This window comes from Oncorhynchus clarkii, chromosome 9 (assembly GCF_045791955.1).
Source record: "Oncorhynchus clarkii lewisi isolate Uvic-CL-2024 chromosome 9, UVic_Ocla_1.0, whole genome shotgun sequence".
Classification (NCBI taxonomy): domain Eukaryota; kingdom Metazoa; phylum Chordata; class Actinopteri; order Salmoniformes; family Salmonidae; genus Oncorhynchus; species Oncorhynchus clarkii.
In genome coordinates this window covers 23,149,159-23,168,663 of record NC_092155.1, presented here as the reverse complement: position 1 = coordinate 23,168,663, position 19,505 = coordinate 23,149,159, and the positions used below count along the sequence as shown (strand labels likewise).

General features: G+C 42.1%; 1 protein-coding gene across 5 annotated transcripts in view; it reads right to left on the bottom strand.

Moving 5' to 3' along the window:
• The window catches only part of LOC139416097 (receptor-type tyrosine-protein phosphatase delta-like), a 602,231-nt gene that overhangs the window by 84,449 nt on the left and 498,277 nt on the right, over window positions 1-19,505 (bottom strand). For all 5 annotated transcript variants that reach the window (XM_071164375.1, XM_071164379.1, XM_071164380.1 and 2 more), the window contains one exon: window positions 151-339. In XM_071164375.1, coding sequence (XP_071020476.1) covers window positions 151-339 — 189 coding nt within the window. The remainder of the gene's footprint in view (window positions 1-150; window positions 340-19,505) is intronic.

Sequence of the window (19,505 nt, the reverse complement as noted above, 5' to 3'; positions counted from 1 at the left end):
AGAACAAGCAGTAGAAACAATGCCATTACCTACAAAATCAAAGCCAAAGAAGAAGAGAAGGAAAATGAGAGAACAGAAACGGAAGGAATTAGGGTACAAAAATGAAAGAGTACTCCCGGTTTAGTTCTGGTGGCGGAAGTGACACCCTACCTGATCTGAGCTGCTTGATACGTCCATTGTTGTTGGTGGTGTTGACGGGTAGGAAATCTTTGAACCAGGAGATGTCTGGGTCAGGGTTGCCGCTGGCGGCACAGAGCATGGTGGCCGTACGAGTTCGCTCTACCACTTTCAACTGGGGACCCATGTCAATGGTGGGGAAACCAGGGGGAAGTTGGTCCTCTATGAAAACCAAGAGAAAACCATAGCTGTGAGCTCATTGAGTGCAAGTGAGAGGAGTGAGAGAGGAGAGAGCCAAAGGAAGGTGGCAAAAATAATTACAAGCAATAGGAGAGAGAAAGAGAGGTAGACTGAGTGTGTGTGTGTGTGTGTGAGTGTAGAGAATTAGAATCAACAACATGTGTGTGAGTCAGAGAGAGACAGAGACAGAGAGAGAGAGAGACAGAGAGCGAGAGAGAGAGAGAGAGAGAGAGAACAAGGTAAAGTGGCATATAGAGAGATGTGTGCATTGTGTTCATACTATTGTCAAGTTCTAAACAGTTATTCAGTGACATCATACTATTTTCTGCTTCCATCTGAGATATACTTTGCTGAAACATTCCCTTTATTTACCAGGCTATTATATTGACATGGACAGAAAATAAAAATAATATGGAGATTGAACATTTCGATAACCACTAGTCTCACAATATTCAGCAAGGCTCTGTATTCACAAAATGTGACACAAAACTTAACAGCTTTTTTAGACAGTTGACACTTGACAATGGGTGTGTTTTGAGTAGTTGTACTGTATCGAGCGTGTTTACAAGTGCATATTGGATGGTGTGACAGGAGGGTGTGCATGTGTCTCTGCCACATTGCGTAAGCTTGTCTCTTCCCTGTATCCACCACAAAGTGCTGCTATTAGAAAGGGGGGCTGCTCCCCTTCCTGTTCTCTGAGATGCGAGACAAGATAACTACCGCAGCTCCAGCTCCTGTGCAAAAAAAGAATCATTTTAACCAAACAAAGACAATCAAAGGCCTACATCAGCTTGTCTGGCCCCTTGAAGCTCTTAGCAGGAAGCTGACTTCCTTTCACAGTGAGAGAAGACTTACAGAGAGCACTGGGTAACATATCCCATCCAAAATGGCTATTGCTATAGCTTTGTTCAGGTAGCCGCTATTGCTAAAGTGCTAATATGGAACATGGTTGCCATACCAATGAGGCTGAAGCACACCTTAAAGCTTCGCTCTCCCTGTTGTGATATGCCTAATTAGCGTCTTTCCCCCCCTTCTCTCAAACGCCACCTATTTCGAGTCGCTCTCTTCATTAAAGTTTCATGAGACACACTTCAGGATGGAAACAGCTTTGAGCAGCCGCTGTCTCTGTGCAGCCGACGATAGCCGTGGCTGCCTTCCAATGATGCTTTCGGGTATCTGGCAGGAGAGGATACCTTGGTGGGTAAATCCTTTTCAAGAATTGGACTTCATTACAAATGAGGAACTTTGTTTTGAGCTTCTTAACTTCCCCTCTTCAAGTTAGTGTCCCAACCTGAACCAAGGTTTACTTTAACGATTGGATGCTATTTATGAGGGCATAAGCACAGAAATAGAATGACATTCTATTGATATTCACATAGGTTTGACTGTCAACTGCTAGAAAATCAACTTGGGGAGTGTCTTTGGGGTGGCTGAAACTAATTGTTAAGTCTTTGTGATTCAGAGTAATTGCAATTAAGGAAAGGGGTAAGAAATCTTAAGACAACACTATTTCAAGTGTCATTAGCAATACATGTCACAAACACACAGTTTAGCATAAATCCTCAATCCAAGGTGTTACGTATGATGTATCCTAAGTATCTTCTTCTTGATCATTGGCCATTAAGGAAATTAGGTATGCCCTGGGGGTTGGTCCTATTAAAAGTTTGCTGGCATCGTGTTTCCTCGTCCTACACGAAGACCCTCACGCTCACACAACCTTGAATGTGTTCCTCATTAGTCGATAAATACCACAGCTTAGTGCGCCACTAATTTTAGCTCCATTGCGGCATATTGAGCTACCTGTTGGGGAGGCACTACAGGCTACGTGCACTCTATTAACATCTTGAGTTACAAATCAATCACGCTGCAAGCAAATGGAGAGTAGAAACTGAGGCAACTAGTGACAGAGAGAGGGAGAAGGACACGAGAAAGAGCCACAGCGTGTGCTAAGAAGAAATACAAAACGTCCACTGTTGTTTAGTATGGAGTCTGTATAGTATGGAGTCTATATAGTACGGAGGCTATTATATAAAAATAAGTCACCACAAGACATGCTCTCTCATTGCATGGTAATTATCCATAGCTAAAGGCAGGGATTTGGTATCAGATAAGGCTTTAAAATGTGAATGTTGGATACTCATGCAGGCCCATCAAATGCAATACGGTTAGTCTAAAATCTGTACAACGAAATTATCAGGAGTCTGGTTATTAGTCAAATGACTTACTTTTAGTTGTTAACAACAATTATGAGAATAAGTTATGAGACAAATAACCTATTTAGGGAGCCTAACATGAACATTTCTCTCACAAATATGTAATACTTAAAAACTATTTAGAAAAATGCCACCTCTCATGACTTAGGGGCATACAGATAAGAATGCTGGGCAAGAAGAAAGCCTTAAAAGCTTAGCTTTGCGGATTAATACATCAAATGTGACAATACATCTACTGGTTACAGCCGTTGCCCACACTGCATAAAAGAAACAGGAAACGGTTTTAGATTCCAAGTAAAAATAAAAAAGAAGACAGGAAAAAAAGAAAAGGACGGTACATTTCTCTTTCATAAAAAGAACCTCTGTGTTAAAGTGCCATTAAAGAAATAGCCTAATGAAAGAGAATGGGTTTGCAGAGGTGTTTCATTTGAAAGGAGGGAGAGGAGGAGGAATTAATTGTGCGAGGTAGCTCCCACTCCCGAGCCTCCCACAGCCCGTTGCAAGGACGAACGGAAAAATCAGTTGATTTCTAAAGCGAATCAAAAGCTACCTGCTGGAACACAATAGCCAGGAACATGCCTCGGAATATGGACGCATGTTGAATATCATAATGGGATGTGACAATCCGTGCAGCCTAAAAAACAACTCTGTCGAAAAGTAGAATGTATCGTTGAAGGGACAAAAAAGGTGCTCAGGAGATCATAATTTAGCCTTTCTCTGAGCAATCAAAGTTGCTCTCATGCTGGGCAAAAGCAATAACCTTGGAAAGTCAGCTCCATGTTTAAATATATCCACTGTAAGGTCTTTGTCAGAATTATATTGTTTGACACCATATCAACTAAGTTTGAGAGATCTAAGGTATGTCATAGCATTTTTCTTTCATGTCAGACAAACCGCTGTGTTGCCTGTTCAATTTGTTGCCTATGATGCTGTCTTGTAGACTACGATGTTACAGTATCCACTACACGTTGCACAATTTGAAGTTAAGTAATGTTCAAGGATGCCTTGGCATCCCTGTCATTTCCCTTTGGTTCAACTCCAATAACATATGGGCAGCTGAGACTGCTGTATTGGTCGGTCTGAAACCAACGATCTGGTAACAAAACGTTTTCTGGCCTTTTGAACACATTCCTGCGGACCTCACAATATGATTTACAGTCCTTTTGTGCAGTCGTGCTCCTCCAGAACAGCTAAGAAGTCATGACATCAGCTGTGAGGTTTCTGCAGACACTGCCCGACCATAACTCTAAAACTACCCTAGGTGATATAACAATATCTTCCCACAGTCCCTTTTCGCATACCTCTGCCACTCCCAGTACATTCGTTTATCTAACAGAATAAACTAGCATTGCGCTAATAAATAAAGGAGGAAATGAAACACCGTTCCTCCACTTCTGGAGCGATTAACAACTCAAATCGTCCGAAGCTGCGGCAGCATTTCCTTCAAAAGGCCGAGAAAACCAAATTAAACAAGAGTAATTGCTAGTTCATTTATGTGGCAGACCTGATGTTTGTTGTATGCCTTTTTGAAAAACTGTGGAGTTACAGACAAAACAAATAATAAACAATTAATTAATTAATCAAAAGGGGCAGAGCGGATAGCAATTTGACCATGTGCTATGTTTGCAGTTCCGCTAATAGTCAGGGCTTGGGTTGGGTTTTCGACTTGCGGTTACATAAATGATCAACCCGGGCAAATTCATTACCACTCAGGGAACTATTGGCTGTTTCCTGTGATAGAATTGGAAATTGGATACGTTTTAACTTGTGTTTGTGTGTGTGCACACTTGTGTAGCACATGGGGATGTGTAAAACGTACTATTCAGCCTGAGGCATCCCCATTTCCGCCAGCGATTAGCTAGCTTTTTGGTTGGCGCAGACTGGTAAGACGCTTCAGGATGGTGGTCACGTGTGCTAGCAAGGCAGAGGTCCCGAGTTTGCCAGGTATGGGCTGAATCGGGAGGAAGTGGTACTCGCTAAGCAAGCAGCATGATGTCCTTTACACTTGCATGTGCTAATGTCTGTGAGTGTGTTCTCTGTGTTTCTGAGTACAGCATGCATGACATCACCATTCTCTGTGGATTGAAGTAAAACGTGAAATGCAGCATAAAGGGGCCTCTGTGCGGTTTCTTTTTCACGTCACTGGAAGAAAAAAACCTGAAAGCTCAAGGACAGTTTCAGACAAGGGAAGTTTTATAACTTTGCTCAAGACCATACTCTATTCAACAATGGATCTACACACTAAATGAGATGGAGGGGAGTAATGCTGAAGTCACCTTCGAAAGAAATGCTGAGCACTGGTGCTTGATATAAAAGGACTCCCAATGACAATTTGCACACATTAACCAGTCAGGCTATCAGGCACTATAGGAACCTGGTGCCAAGTATGCGAGGGTAGGAAAAAAAGACATTGGCTCAAATAGTACCTCAGTGAGCATATTTTCACAAAATACATGAGGTCATTGGACATAAGCTCAGGCTATTAGCAAATTATGTCTATCGTTCACTCTTATGTCTCCGCAGTGTCTCCCTAACAACATGCTTCTCCACAATGACAAGGGTAGCCATACAAGTATATTAAAAAAACAATCATTTGGTAACACTAACCAGCCCTGTAAATGTCTCAACTACCACCACCAAACCCCTCTCCCCTAACCCCAAAGAACTCTCAGAAAACACGCTGGCATGACACCCCCTTTGCACAGTCATGTAATTACAACAGACAAACATAAGTAATATTCTCCTTGGGAGGACCGCTAATTAAATCTGGCTAATTGAGTCTCGACAGACCAGACTAACATTTGGGATGTGATTAGTTACTGTTTACCCGACCAACTTAGCCCAGTTTGCGTAATGGTGTATAGAGGGAGAGAGGAGGGGGAACCCTGTTTACAGAACGTTGAGGGCCTAATGTTGTTATCTCGACAGGAAGCGATTCATTAGCACAGCGAGGTGACAGTGCAGCTGAACCAAGGGGCTGAATGTCTAGTTCTGCCACTTGATATTTGCTCAACGTTGGCAGAAGATTAACAGAACGATTATAAACCACTTCTTTGACAGACAGCTTCCTGTTGACACTCCAAAGACTTGACCTGGGGAGAGGAAGTCAGGAAGAGTGCACTTCCTGTGTGACATTCTTTGTCACCCTGACATGATCCTGACTAGAATATTGGGTTGTGGAATATTGTGTAAATCTGTCAGTCAACACTTCTAATACAGTGATGGTAGGGCATAGGTTTCCATAAATCACATTGCATTCAACTCCAAATGTACCTAATAAGTACAAAGGGATGTGAGGAAAGGAAATAAACCTTTGCTGCGGTGCGGTGTACTCTCCCCCAAAAAAATTAATCCATAAAGACATAAACCTTTCCGGTCACATTCCGGCTTTAATTTCGTGCCTGTCGCACGGGGGATTGGATCCAGTCAGGTCTTTTTCCCCCCCAGGCGGAACGAAACTTTTCACCCCAGGCTTGAGGTTATTCTTCTGGGAAAATCCCTGCAGGCCATAATAAGATATATTTGTTGGACGTATTTGAGCGGATACAATCTACTTAAAGAGGCTGTCACAGGTCAGTTGCTGTGAGCCGACGCAGGAGAAAGAGCGTGCTGAGACGCATTGTGGTTTGGGAATCCCTCCTGCCTGAAAATGGCGGATTATCGGAATGCTGGAATGTCAGTGGGGGAACTCTTCAAGTGTGACACCCATCCATTTAAAAATTCTCACTCCTTTTAGCTTTGTTGTACAGCATGCCCAGCTTAGGATGCGCTCTTAGTCTTCTTCTCGGTGTTCACGAGATAAGGTTTTTCAGCCAGCACAAAAAGCCCACAAAACATTTTCCATTTCCTTTTAAATGTGACAGTAAATTATTTGCCTTCCTCCGTAAATGCCACAGCAGCGTCAACCACAGCCGTTTCTTCTCGCAGTATAGCGTGTAATGTGCAGTTAAGGCACACTGATTAGAAATGTATCTGCTATCAAAACGCCAAATAATTGAAGCAACAGCCTGAAAGATGAAGAATTTCCCCAGGTTAGTAATGTTAACCAACTGTCTCTTTTGCTTCTGTAACACTCCTCCAATGACAATTGAGTTGGCCTGGCTTGCTGATTGGGCATTTATTGTAAATTGGTTCTAATTAAGTATTGGTTGCTTTATGGACTTGGACAATAGTGACCTACAAGTGCAGGCATGCAACGCACACAGAACAGAGAGAGAGAGAGAGAACGAGAGAATGAAAGACAGAGTGCAGTGACCTCGGGAGAGGACTAAATGGAAATGGTCTTAGCGTATGAAAAATGGTGCCGGAGCACGGGATAAATCATGTCATAAATCATCTCTCAGGACATAGATGAAGGAGTGAAATCTGCAGGGCGAAAACATCTGCCAGAAAAGGCCATCTAAGGATGACTGGCGCCATGACGCACTCAGGACTTGACCATAATCCCAGGACACTGGCAGATGTCCAACAGTGTGGGACGTGTGGGTAAATTCCTTTCGACAAAGACGACGGACTGTGCAACACTAACGTTATAGAGTTAATCTGTGCCAGCCCCTCTGTTTCAATACAGCATGTGACCCAGGTGTTTACGTAGCAGTGTAGCATGCCTAGGATTTGGTATCCTTTTGTGATGGAAAAACAGTGTTTATTTTGTTTGGCCATGGACTACAGTATGTTACTTGAAGGTGCTTAATGGTCGAGACAAACTTTTGAAGAAAAATAAGTAATGTTGTGTGGAATTGAATAGAACAGTTTATTGTACAATGATGGCATCATTCACCCTAATTTGACAAACTGTTTACATTTCCATAAAGTTCAATACAAACGTGTTAGTACATCAACTAAATGGCAAACCTGAATCCTCTTCAACAAAATGTTCCTCTCTCTGCACCAGTTCAACTGATGTATTCAATTATGTTGTTTTTGGCATTTGAGGCGGAACTGTTAATTATGCTTTTGTTTCCTCTCAAGCAAAATTACTCGACCAAATGTAAGAGTTCTTCATGAAAAAAGGCAGACACTAATGCCTCTTTGTGTTAATCGTATGACGCCATTTGCTCTCCTTTTCTCTATCTCTCAATCTCTGTTTTCCCCTACATCTTTCACAGTCCCGTTGTTGTCTTCCCCCACACTCTACTTACAAGGCGCAGTTCTCAAAGCGGTAAAAATGTGATATTTTACAGTCGAGCACATCAACGATGACAGGCCTCTAAATCTACCCACCTTTGCTTTATCAGCAACGTACAGCTGGGTTGGGATATTCCAAAATGTGACAGTTCCACCTCAAAGAGAGCCTTTTGATAGACAGACTAGAGTTGTATTTCTCCACATATCCATCCATCATTTTGTCCATATCCCTTTACAGAGGTGAAACTTGTCCCTGTATGAATTTTTGGACCCTGAATGTGCATTGTGATGTCACTCACATATTACTGAATTATCGTGCATGCACAGATGTTTGACTGAGGAAACACTCTTCTTACTCCACTTTGATACTGAAATGACTTTTTCATAGCAGGTTAGGAAAACTTACGGCACCAGCCGTTCTGGATGACAGTGTGATAACTCTTACGCCATAGCAGGTTAGGAGACTGAGGTTAAGGTTAGGAATAGGGTCAAGGGTTAGCAACAATTGCTTTGTATCGTTTGAAAATAGTTTGTCCATGTTTGACTGTGATTTAAATTAGCTTCTTTGAAACAGGAAATAGGGCGACAGGCTAAGAGAGGTCTTGGAAATTAGATTTCCCTTATAAACATACCCTTCCCGGGTTATTTTGGCCAAAGGAAATCTGCTTTAATACAATTTATATCTTATAATGAAATAAATTGATTTCAAAATTGATGAATTATTCATGTTTCAGTGCAGAACATGTGGCGGAAGCAGAGAATGAATAAAGGGTCTAGAATTGACACAATATAAAACAGTCATAACAATTTCCTAATGCTGACATCTTGGTTTCACAGGCCTTCTGTCTCTGTCACTGTCTGAAACAGGAAAGCTATCACCTTAATTATGCTTTTGTGACACATCCAAAATGTATAGTCACATTTCTTTGTGTTTATTTGTGTTAAACAGATAATAGTTCATGTGAAGCCGGAATTGTAATGTTTGACGCATCACAACCGATAAAAGGTGTGCTGACGGTGTGGTCTCGATATGGACTAGGATAATGGTTGTGTGTGTGTTTGTGTGTGTAAGAGAGAGAGAGATTAGGCTTGAGTTCTTTGGCGTGAATGGCTATTGGCCACTAGGAGTTTTGCGATACTGATATTGTCAATCGACTTCTCTTTACTGATAGCACATCAGCGCAAGCTACTCAAACACAACAGATCCCTTTAATACACACTGCTGTCCACAAAGGGCTTGTTTAAGACTCAGTGACTGAGAAAATTGTAATAACATGTATGCCCATCACACTCGAACTGGATCCGCCTCGATTGTGGGATTCTGTTGGATTCCTTGTCAGATTATAAACGTCTCAATGTCACCTCGGACAGAATACTTGGAGTACGTCAGATGCAAGTGAAAGTGATGATCTTTGACCATCAATGGAGTCAAGTATCTCACGGAGGGGCTGGTGTAGCAAACCATGCAGAGAAACACACGTCAAAACTGCCACTGAGAACTGCAAGGTTCTCAAGGTTGGGATGGAGCACTAAATATAATCCACAGCACACACCACATACAGTACAATAACAGTTCCCAAAATAGTATTTGATGTTTACATCGAGATATGTCAGATAGATCATGTGACTGAAAGAATTATATTGGTGTATTGCAGCATCATATTCGTCTGATTAGGGCATTACATTTAGGAATTTAAATCCATCCTATACAACATCAGATGATATGCTTCAAGCCACATCACTCGACTTCATGACTTGCAACATCCCCCCGTAAGCTTCCTCACATCAAAAGGCATTATATAACCGTCAAAGTACTAATACAATCATGGCAGACGCAATCCTCATAACCAGCACTTAGTAAACGAGGCACAGCATGCATGGGGGATTTCCCAAATATATAATTCAGGCTTGTACTTGGTAGACTAGTACAAAGCTCAGGGAACACAAACTGCCTTAAAACACAGCAGGGTTTATTGGGCTCCAGTCTTTTTTTGGGGGGGGGGGTTCGAAACTCATTGAGTCATTGATGTTACATCGTGGGAAGTCATCCGCATTTGATAACATCTGATGGGTGAAAATACTACACTAGTGGCTTTGAAGCAAAAAAGAAAGGGGGGGTAAATAAAATCTTCCCGACAATTGACATTCACAAATGCATGCGGGAATTGTCGGTGCTCCGTAATCCCCTGGGGATTTGGAGAGCAAATGAATAGTTCAACTTTGCAGTGAAAGCCCCTGGCCCAGTTACCTCGGCTGTGTAAACATCTGGGATTGGGTGACCCTGGGTAAACAGTATCAGGTATTTGGAACAGTGAGCCAGGTACAGCTGGTGTTGATAGTCGTGTAATCGCACCATGCGTTGAGTAATAGACAGCATCTCGACAAATTAGCAGACATTGGGACCCTATACAGTAATGTTTGGGAAGCACTGATACTATCTATGCAGTATGTAACTGAGTTACGTGTGATATAGTTGTAGCTGGTGAGTGTATTCAAGGTCCTACAAGCAGACAGTAAAGGCAATTAAACAATTGTACAGTAGGATAAAAATCTATTATTTTGCCTATTTCCAAGTGCAGTAGTAAGCGACTGTGGTATTTCTACCATGCCTCCCAAACAGAGAATGGCATCAATTGTACCCTGCACAACAAATGTTCCTCTTAAAAATGATGCAGCTAATTTACAGACCACAAAGTTAAATTTGTGAAAATCGCTGGGACTGAGTGCATTTTCAACTTCTGCTGTGTTTTTCACCTTCCATCGCCTGTGGGTTTGAACAGGATGAGTTGTGAAATTGTGTCCGGTCTGCTCATTAACATAATGTATCAGCTTTGACAAGAGGCTAGGTATCCCATTACAAATGTGCATGGGAATTTCTTTAGCATGGAGAGTGAGGGAGGGAGAGAGGGAGTCAGGGAGAGAGTGAGAGTGGGAGGGAGGGAGAAAAAAAGGGGGAAAGTGAGGCAGAGAGAGAGGAAGGGAAGGTGAGAGCGAGAGAGGGAGAGACGGAGTGTCACGACTCCTGCCGAAGTTGGCTCCCCTGTTCGGGCGGTGCTCGGCGGTCGTCCTTACTGGCCTACTAGCCGCCACTGATGCCTTTTCTGTTAGTTTTGTCTTATGAGCTGCACCTGTTTCCGATGTGTGTTTCTTGATTTGTTTCCGTAATAAAGATTGTGGAACCCGCCCTTTGTTGTGCAGGATTATTTTTGTGTTCACATTTGTGTCATAAGTGTTGTTGTGCTCCGGACCGTGTTTACCCTGTGTTTGGGTTGGTCAGCGTTTGCGCCCTGTGTTTTGGGCATTACCATTTTCGGTGCCGGAATAAAGTTAATTTTTCCTCTGGAAGTCTCTGCTCTCTGCACCTGATTCCTACCTACACACCTAGTCAGCCGTGACACGGAGAGAGTAGGGAAGAGAGAGAGAGGTTAGAGGGTGGGGGAGGAGAAAGCTCTCTAACCTAAGACATGTCTCAGTGAAAAATAGCATCCTCTCCCCACTCGCTCTCTCCACTGATTGTTTTCTTATAAATCCCCTTTGAGATTCCATAATTAATTTAATGGTTCTTATTTGCTATTAAAACACACTCGGCTAATGCGTAAGATTATGGGGACTCTGTTGCAGAGTCAATCAATTAATCATTGGCTGCTTTATTTTCTATTTTCCAAAACCTCACTCACAGAAGAACACTCCCAGTCATTCTTCATTCAGGATGACACTGAAAAACTTGCATTTAAAAGTCCAGGAGTCTATGTATAGAAAGGAGGTTTAAAACCGATTAGCTAACAACAATAACAATCATTTACGGCAAATTATTATGGATTAATAATTGTGCCACCACGCGAGCTGTCTGGTGGCACAAACCTATCAGACTACCTAAATACCTTCTATGCTCGCTTCGAGGCAAGCAACACTGAACCATGCATGAGAGCACCAGCCGTTCTGGATGACAGTGTGATAACTCTTTTCTTAGCTGATGTGAATAAGACCTTTTAAACAGGTTATCATTCACAAGGCCGCAGGGCCAGATGGATTACCAGGATGCATACTAAGAGCATGTGTTGACCAGCGTCTTCACTGATATTTTCAACCTCTCCCTGACCCAGTCTGTAATATCTACATGTTTCAAGCAGACCACAATAGCCCCAGTGCCAAGTACGCCAAGGTAACCTGACTGAATGACTATCGCACTGTAGCACTCACATCTGTAGTCATAAAACACTTTGAAAGGCTGGTCATGGCGCACATCAATGGTATGGGCCCTCAGATCCTCAAAAAGTTCAACAGCTACACCATTGAGAGCATCTTGACTGGCTGCATCAATGCTTGGTATGGCAACTGCTCGGCACCCGACCGCAAGGAGCTACAGAGGGTAGTGCGTACGGCCCAGTACATCACATGGGCTGAGCTCCCTGCCATCCAGAAACTCTATACAAGGCGGTGTCAGCCATCCAAGTCATAGACTGTTCTCTCTGCTACCGCACGGCAAGCAGTACCAGAGCGCCAAGTCTGGGACCAAAAGGCTCCTGAACAGCTTCTACCCCAAAGCCATAAGACTGCTGAACTATTTGCTTTGACCCCTTTTGTTTTTTGCACTGACATTCTTGCACTGGCTCTATAACACTCACTGGACTCTACCCCCACTCTCATACATACTACACTGACACTCCAACAGACATATACAAACACACTCACACACTAAACATGCATATTGACGCCACACACACATACACACTCACACATAGAAACACTTTCACACTCTTCACAAACGCTGCTGCTACTCTGTTTATGATCTATCCTGATTGCCTAGTCACTTTTACCCCTATTTACATTATGCACATTATTCCTCAATTACCTCAACTACCTCGTACCCTTGCATATTTACTCAGTACCGGGACTCCTTGTACATAGCCTCGTTATTGTTGTTCTATTGTGTTACTATTTACTCCCCCCCCTAATATTTTCTTACTTTTTAACTCCGCATTGTTGTGAAAGGGCTCGTCCGTAAGCATTTCAAGGTAAAGTCTACACCTGTTGTATGTGACTAATAAAAATTGATTTTAATTGTATATTTTTAAAACTTTTTCCCCCGCATAAATGTACTCAAAACGCTAGCTCTTGTCAATACCAGGACAAATGACTGCTCTTTTAATATGAGCGATTCATTACGAGGACAAACGGCCTCTTCCACACACTGTTCCTCCATGCCTGCAGTCCCTGTAGCCCAGTCACCAATCTGTCATGGCCAGTAGCTAGCTAGTAGATTACATCAGCTGACCTGAGTGCAACAGAGATGAACAGGTAACTGCCAAAATAAAGGAAACACCAATTTACAGTGTCTTTTTTATTTTACCTTTATTTAACTAGGCAAGTTAGTTAAGAACAAATTCTTATTTTCAATGACAGCCTAGGAACAGTGGGCAGAATGACAGATTCATGGCTTGACAGCTCAGGGACTTGAACTTGCAACCTTTCAGTTGCTAATCCAACGCTCTAACCACTAGCCTACACTTCCACCCCTTAGGTGTAGGGCATTGGGCCATGATGAGCCAGAACAGCTTAAATGCACCTTGGCATAGATTCTACAAGTGTCTGGAACTATATCGGAGGAATGTGACACCAATCTTCCACAATAAATTCCATAATTTGGTGTTTTGTTGATGGTGGAAAATGCTATCTCAGGCACCACTCCAGAATGTCCCATAAGTGTTCAATTATGTTGAGATCTGGTGACTGAGACGGACTGGTTTACATCATTTTTATACATTTTTATACATGACCCTAATCATGATGGGATGTTAATTGATTAATTAACTCAGGAACCACACCTGTGTGGAAGCACCTGCTATCAATATACTTTGTATCCCCCATTTACTCAAGTGTTTCCATTATTTTGGCAGTTACCTACCTGTATGTAATGCCACTGCACTGCTGGCAAGGGGCTTGTGCTTATTCTCAGAGCTGCGACATTCATAAACATGATAAGTTGGCCATGATATCCCTCTATTTACACTTAAGCACAGAGAGCAGAGCGAGAGAGAGAGCGGGGTAGGTAGAGAGGTCGGGAGTGAGTGTGTGTCGGGTGCCCCGGGGGTCAGCTGGGCTGAAATGGACGGATAAAGAGAAAGATGAAAAGGAGAGATGGAGAAGGACGGACACTGGGGCCTTCTCTCCACAGGCCTGGCCAGGCAGGCAGGCACAAAGCTCTGTTTTGACTCAAATGCACTTCAGCTCAGACAGATGTAATACCTTTGAGTCGTGGAGATCACCTGAGGGAGCATGGAGGGTGGCGGGAGGGAGGGAAAGCTGAAAAGAGAGAGGTTTATAGAGAATAATAGGTAAACGCTTTTTGTTTGTCTACCTCCCTCTTGTCAGAATGTCCTCCTGTGACTCCAGCCTCCTATCTTTACATGAGTTTGTCTTTTCATCCTTTTATATCCACCTCTTTCTTTCTGTCTGGGTGTCTCCACGTCCCCCCCCCCCCCCCCCCCCCTCCTTATGCCTCTGTTTAGGTTTTCACTTAGCATATTCCATTTGCTGTCTGTTACCCTGAGGGATGAATCAATTTTCCTTCGAAAACGGAACCTCATTTGTTTAGCGTGGGGTAAAAAATTCTTATTCGTCATCTTATCTGCCATCAGCACTTTTTCTGTTATGATTAGTAATATTCAGAGGAGCAAAGAAAAAGAAAAGCTACTTCAAAAAAGCTCAGAGCTATTTGCCAAACACAAATCAGAGATGCGAGACTTTATTTTTTTCTTCATCATCCGGGAGGCGTACGCTAGGGAGCTCTGGTTTTAACAGTCCATCAACCTCCAATCTCTCCTTTTGAGCACAATAAACATTTGTAAATAAAGAAGATGTGGCTAGGAATACATAAACAGAGTAGTACTGGTGTTTCTTTCATAAAGATGCTTTCCGGTCTGTGATGAAGCCCTTTTGAGGATTTCATGCTTAATGCCATGAGGACTTTCATTCATTTAATTCTCCTCATGTTTTAATGTGTCTATTATTGTACGTCTAACCTGCTCAAAATCATTTGGGCTATGTATTGTACGTTCTACTTTGAAGAACTGTATTTCAGCTGTATTTAGGTGTATAGCACCATGTATTTGTGTGACATATACTGAGTGTACAAAACATTAAGGACACCTAATATTGAGTTGCCCTCAGAACAGCCTGAATTCGTTGGGGAATGGACTCTACAAGGTGTCGAAAGCGTTCCACAGGGATGCTGTCCCATTTTGACTCCAATGCTTCCCACAGTTGTATGAAGTTGGCTGGATGTCCTTTCGGTGGTGGACCATTCCTGAAACTGTTGAATGTGAAAAACCCAGCAGCTTTGCAGATCTTGACAAAACCGGTGAGCCTGGCACCTAATACCATACCCCGTTCAAAGACACTTACATCTTTTGTCTTGCCCATTCACCCTTTGAATGCCAGACATACACAATCCATGTCTCAATTGTCTCAATGCTTAAAAATCTTTCTTTAAACCTGTCTCCTCCCCTTTATCTACACTGATTGAAGTGGATTTAACAAGTGACATCAATATGGGATTATAGCTTTCACCTGAATTCCCTTGGTCAGTATATGTCATGGAAAGAGCAGGTGTCCTTAATGTTTTCTACACTCAGTCTATGTACAGTATGTTTAATGAAGTTTGGGTATTCCAGGTCTCCTGTAAAAAAATCTGAATAAATGTAGCATTGAGATAAACAATAACAGTTGATCTTTCATTGTATTCCCATAAAACTCCCTTAAGGTAAAGTAGAAATCAGACAATTACCTTACCCCTCCCCAGTCTTGAGATAATGAATACAATCACATCCACTAATCATTAACTAGTACATTTTGTTCCACAACATACAGTACCAGTCAAAGTTTCGGACACACCTACTCATTCATGGACCTCCGTGTAGTCTTGCTTTGGCTTTCTCATTTTCCTAGTTGACACACACTACCTTTTCATCAAGGTCTATGTATGAAGAACATTCTCTTTTTTCCTATTTTCTACATTGTAAAATAATTGTGAAGACATTACAAATATGGAATCACATAGTAACCAAAAAAGTGCAAAATAAATAAAAATATACAAAAAAATGACATTTTATATTTGAGTTTCTTCAAAGTAGCCACCCTTTGCCTTGATGATAGCTTTGCACACTCTTGGCATTCTCTCAACCAGCTTCATGAGGTAGTCACCTGGAATGCATTTAAATTAACAGCTTGTTAAAAGTTCATTTGTGGAATCTCTTTCCTTCTTAATGAGTTTAAGCCAATCAGCACTATTTGGTAAAATACCAAGTCCATGTTATGGCAAGAACAGCTCAAATAAGCAATGAGAAACAACAGACCATCATTACTTTAGGACATGATGGTCAGTCAATCTAAAAAATTTCAAGAACTTTGAAAGTTTCTTCAAGTGCTGTCACAAAAACCATCAAGCACCCTGATGAAACTGGTTCTCATGAGGACCACCACAGGAAAGGAAGGCCCAGAGTTACCTCTGCTGCAGAGGATAAGTTCGTTAGTGATACCAGCCTCAGACATTGCAGCCCAAATAACTGCTTCACAGAGTTCAAGTAACAGACACATCTCACCATCAAATGTTCAGAGGAGACTGTGAATGAGGCCTTCATTGTCAAATTGCTGTAAAGAAACCACTACTAAAGGACACCAATAATAAGAAGAGACTTGCTTGGGCCAAGAAACATGAGCAATGGACATTAGACCGGTTGAAATCTGTCCGTTGGTCTGATGAGTCCAAATTTTAGTGGGACTATCATTTCATTTTAAAAAGGACAATGACACAAAATACACCTCCAGGCTGTGTAAGGGCTCTTTGACCAGAAAGGAGTGATGGAGTGCTGTACCTGGCCTCCACAATCGCCCAACCTCAACCGAATTGAGATGGTTTTCGATGAGTTGGACCACAGAGTGATTGAAAAGCAGCCAACAAGTGCTCAGCATATGTGGGAACTCCTTCATGACTGTTGGAAAAGCATTCCAGGTGAATCTGGTTGAGAGAATGCCAAGAGAGAATGCCAAGAGTGTGCAAAGCTGTCATTAAGGCAAAGTGTGGCTACTTTCAAGAATCTAAAATCTAAAACATATTTTGGTTTGTTTAACACTTTTTTGGTTACTACATGTGTTATTTCATAGTTTTGTTGTCTTCGCTATTATTCTACAATGTAGAAAATAGTACAAATAAAGAAAAACCCTTGAATGAGAAGGTGTGTCCAAACTTTTGACTTGTACTGTATATCTGGATAGGAAGCATTGACACAGACCCAGGCCAGAAGCCCGTCCCAGCAGGAGGCCAGGCCAGTGTCGGAGACAAGGTTAGCCTCCCTGCTGGTCAGGAAAACAAGACAGAAGGTCGGCCTGTAAGATATCATATTGGTTCATTAACCTTCATGTGCCTTACATTCAGAAACAAAACGGGTCAGTTTGGTCAAACAGGTGTTCCTAATGACCTGGTGTGAACTGTGCATGAAGCACATTATTTTCCTGCAGTTTTCATCAATTCGTTTTTTAGGTGGACAGATACATTTTTAAAATACCATGTGCTACAAGTTTAGTTGAAAATCAGGTTGCTTTTGTTTATGTAAGGCAAGCCATGCTCTTAAATGTAAGAACTCTTCCCAATTTTCTCCCTGAACGTCACCTTTTCAGTATAACAACACTGTGATATTTTACAGGTCATGTCTCAGTGCTCGTCCATGTCTGAGAAAACAGACTTTATACAAGTTCATGTCCACCTGAGAATGACAGTGCTCCATAAATGGTCAGAGGAAAACGGTAAATAAATCATTGAAAAGACCGGGGCTAAGAGCTAGCTGCAGAAAGTGGAGATTACTCATTCTTGGACTAACAAGAACGGACAACTTGTGTCCCAACAGGCCTTAATGGAACCGGGTTACATCATGCTTTTCAATTAAGCAGACAGAATTTACTGCGGCAGAAGTTGGGGTGTCTCCACGGGACGTGGGTGGTTTTGAGGCATGCATTACACAAATGGCTATTTCTAGGCTCAAAGTCTTGTCATAGGACACTTGAACCTTGAAAGGTGAGTTTGAAACTCGTGGTAAACTTTTGGTTTGAGAGACTTGTTCTCAATGTATTCTATACAGCCACAAAAATCAGCGGAATGAGCAAAGAATGTCATGTGGCCTCGCAAATAACTTTAATACTTTTGTATAACACATTTGAAATAATTCAACCAAAGTTAGGCTGTCCCATACCTTGTTTTTTTGCCAGTCTAAAGCTGTTTGGCTTTAATTAGCAATACCCTTGTAGGCAGGCTTGAAGAGGTTTTTCGAGAGCATCGTTAGATGCATTAGGAGTGACCCTGAAGTGCCCGATTAATCTAGTAGAAAATGACTTGAGTATGGCCAAGATCAAAGTCAAGCACCTGCATTAGCACCCCTTGAGTCAGACTGATACACTCCCACTTGACGACCTTTAAGTCCCCACAACCCACGGAATGTTCAAAGGTAATGACGACGACGACGACAAATTCCACCAAAGAGCCCCTTGTCAATTCGATGATTGTGACTGGTGTGTGCAGGTGGCTACTTATACGCAAAAGATAAGCCTCTCCAGCTTTGTGACATGTTATAATGCTACTAATGGAGATCATTTAAATGATTGAGCTATTATTCATTTCCTGACACGCCCTTTGACTTGTATGGTAGTGTCATCAGTGTAATGAAACCTACAGTATGTTCATAGATAGGTATCTCTCACCAAAATTGCATAACTTAGGGGCATAATACACTAAGTATACCAAACATCAAGAACACCATGGACTCTATAAGGTGTCGAAAGCGTTTCACAGGGATGCTGGCCCATGTTGACTCCAGTGTGAAAAACCTAGCAGCATTGCAGTTCTTGACACACTCAAATTGGTGCACCTGGCACCTACTACCATACCCCTTTCAAAGGCACTTAATCATTTTGTCTTGCCCTATGTCTCAGTTGTCTCCAGGCTTAAACATCATTTGTTAATATGTCTCCTCCTATTCATCTACACTGATTGAAATTAATTAAACAAGTTACATCGATAAGGGATCATAGCTTTCAGCTGGATTCACCTGGCCAGTCTATGTCATGGAAAGAGCAGGTGTTCCTAATGCTTTTTTACACTCAGTGTATACTGTTGTATACAGTGTATACTGGGTATTGGAATGTTTAGGCCTTGAAATTTGCTTGTAAAAGGCCTTGTCTGGCGTGTCCATGTAGGAGATTAGTTGGTTGACTTTTTTTTTGTATTCTCCAACCTTTTGGGGCCATTAACAAGTACAATTATTGTTGTCAGGAGATGTGACAAGACATTAGCATTTTCGATCATTAAAGCAACTAATTGTACCCCCAATTTTGCAACCTGAGGTTGTTACATAGGACACTGCATGATGTCTGGGAGCACCAAGCAGAAAACAACTGTCCCTATCTCTCCGAATTGATAATGATTCATTTATAGGGGGTTGTGTTTACTTTAATAAAAAAAAATACTGTGCCATCCTGGCCACCATGTTATCTATCATTTTCACAGTGCAATCCCAGTCCCTTTGTGGCTTCAGCAGATGTTTTCGCACTCACTATTGGACCGTAAAGCTTCACATCCATCTTGTTAGCAGCCAGACGTGGGTCATTTTTTGCTAAACACCACGTCGGCGCTCTTTATCGTCTTAAATCATGCTCAGTACTGTACAAATACTGATTCTCCCCCTCGATGAATTAAGCAGAGACATTTTGAGAATTATCCTCCACCGAAAGATCAATTTCTTCAAAGACAGTCGATTCAAT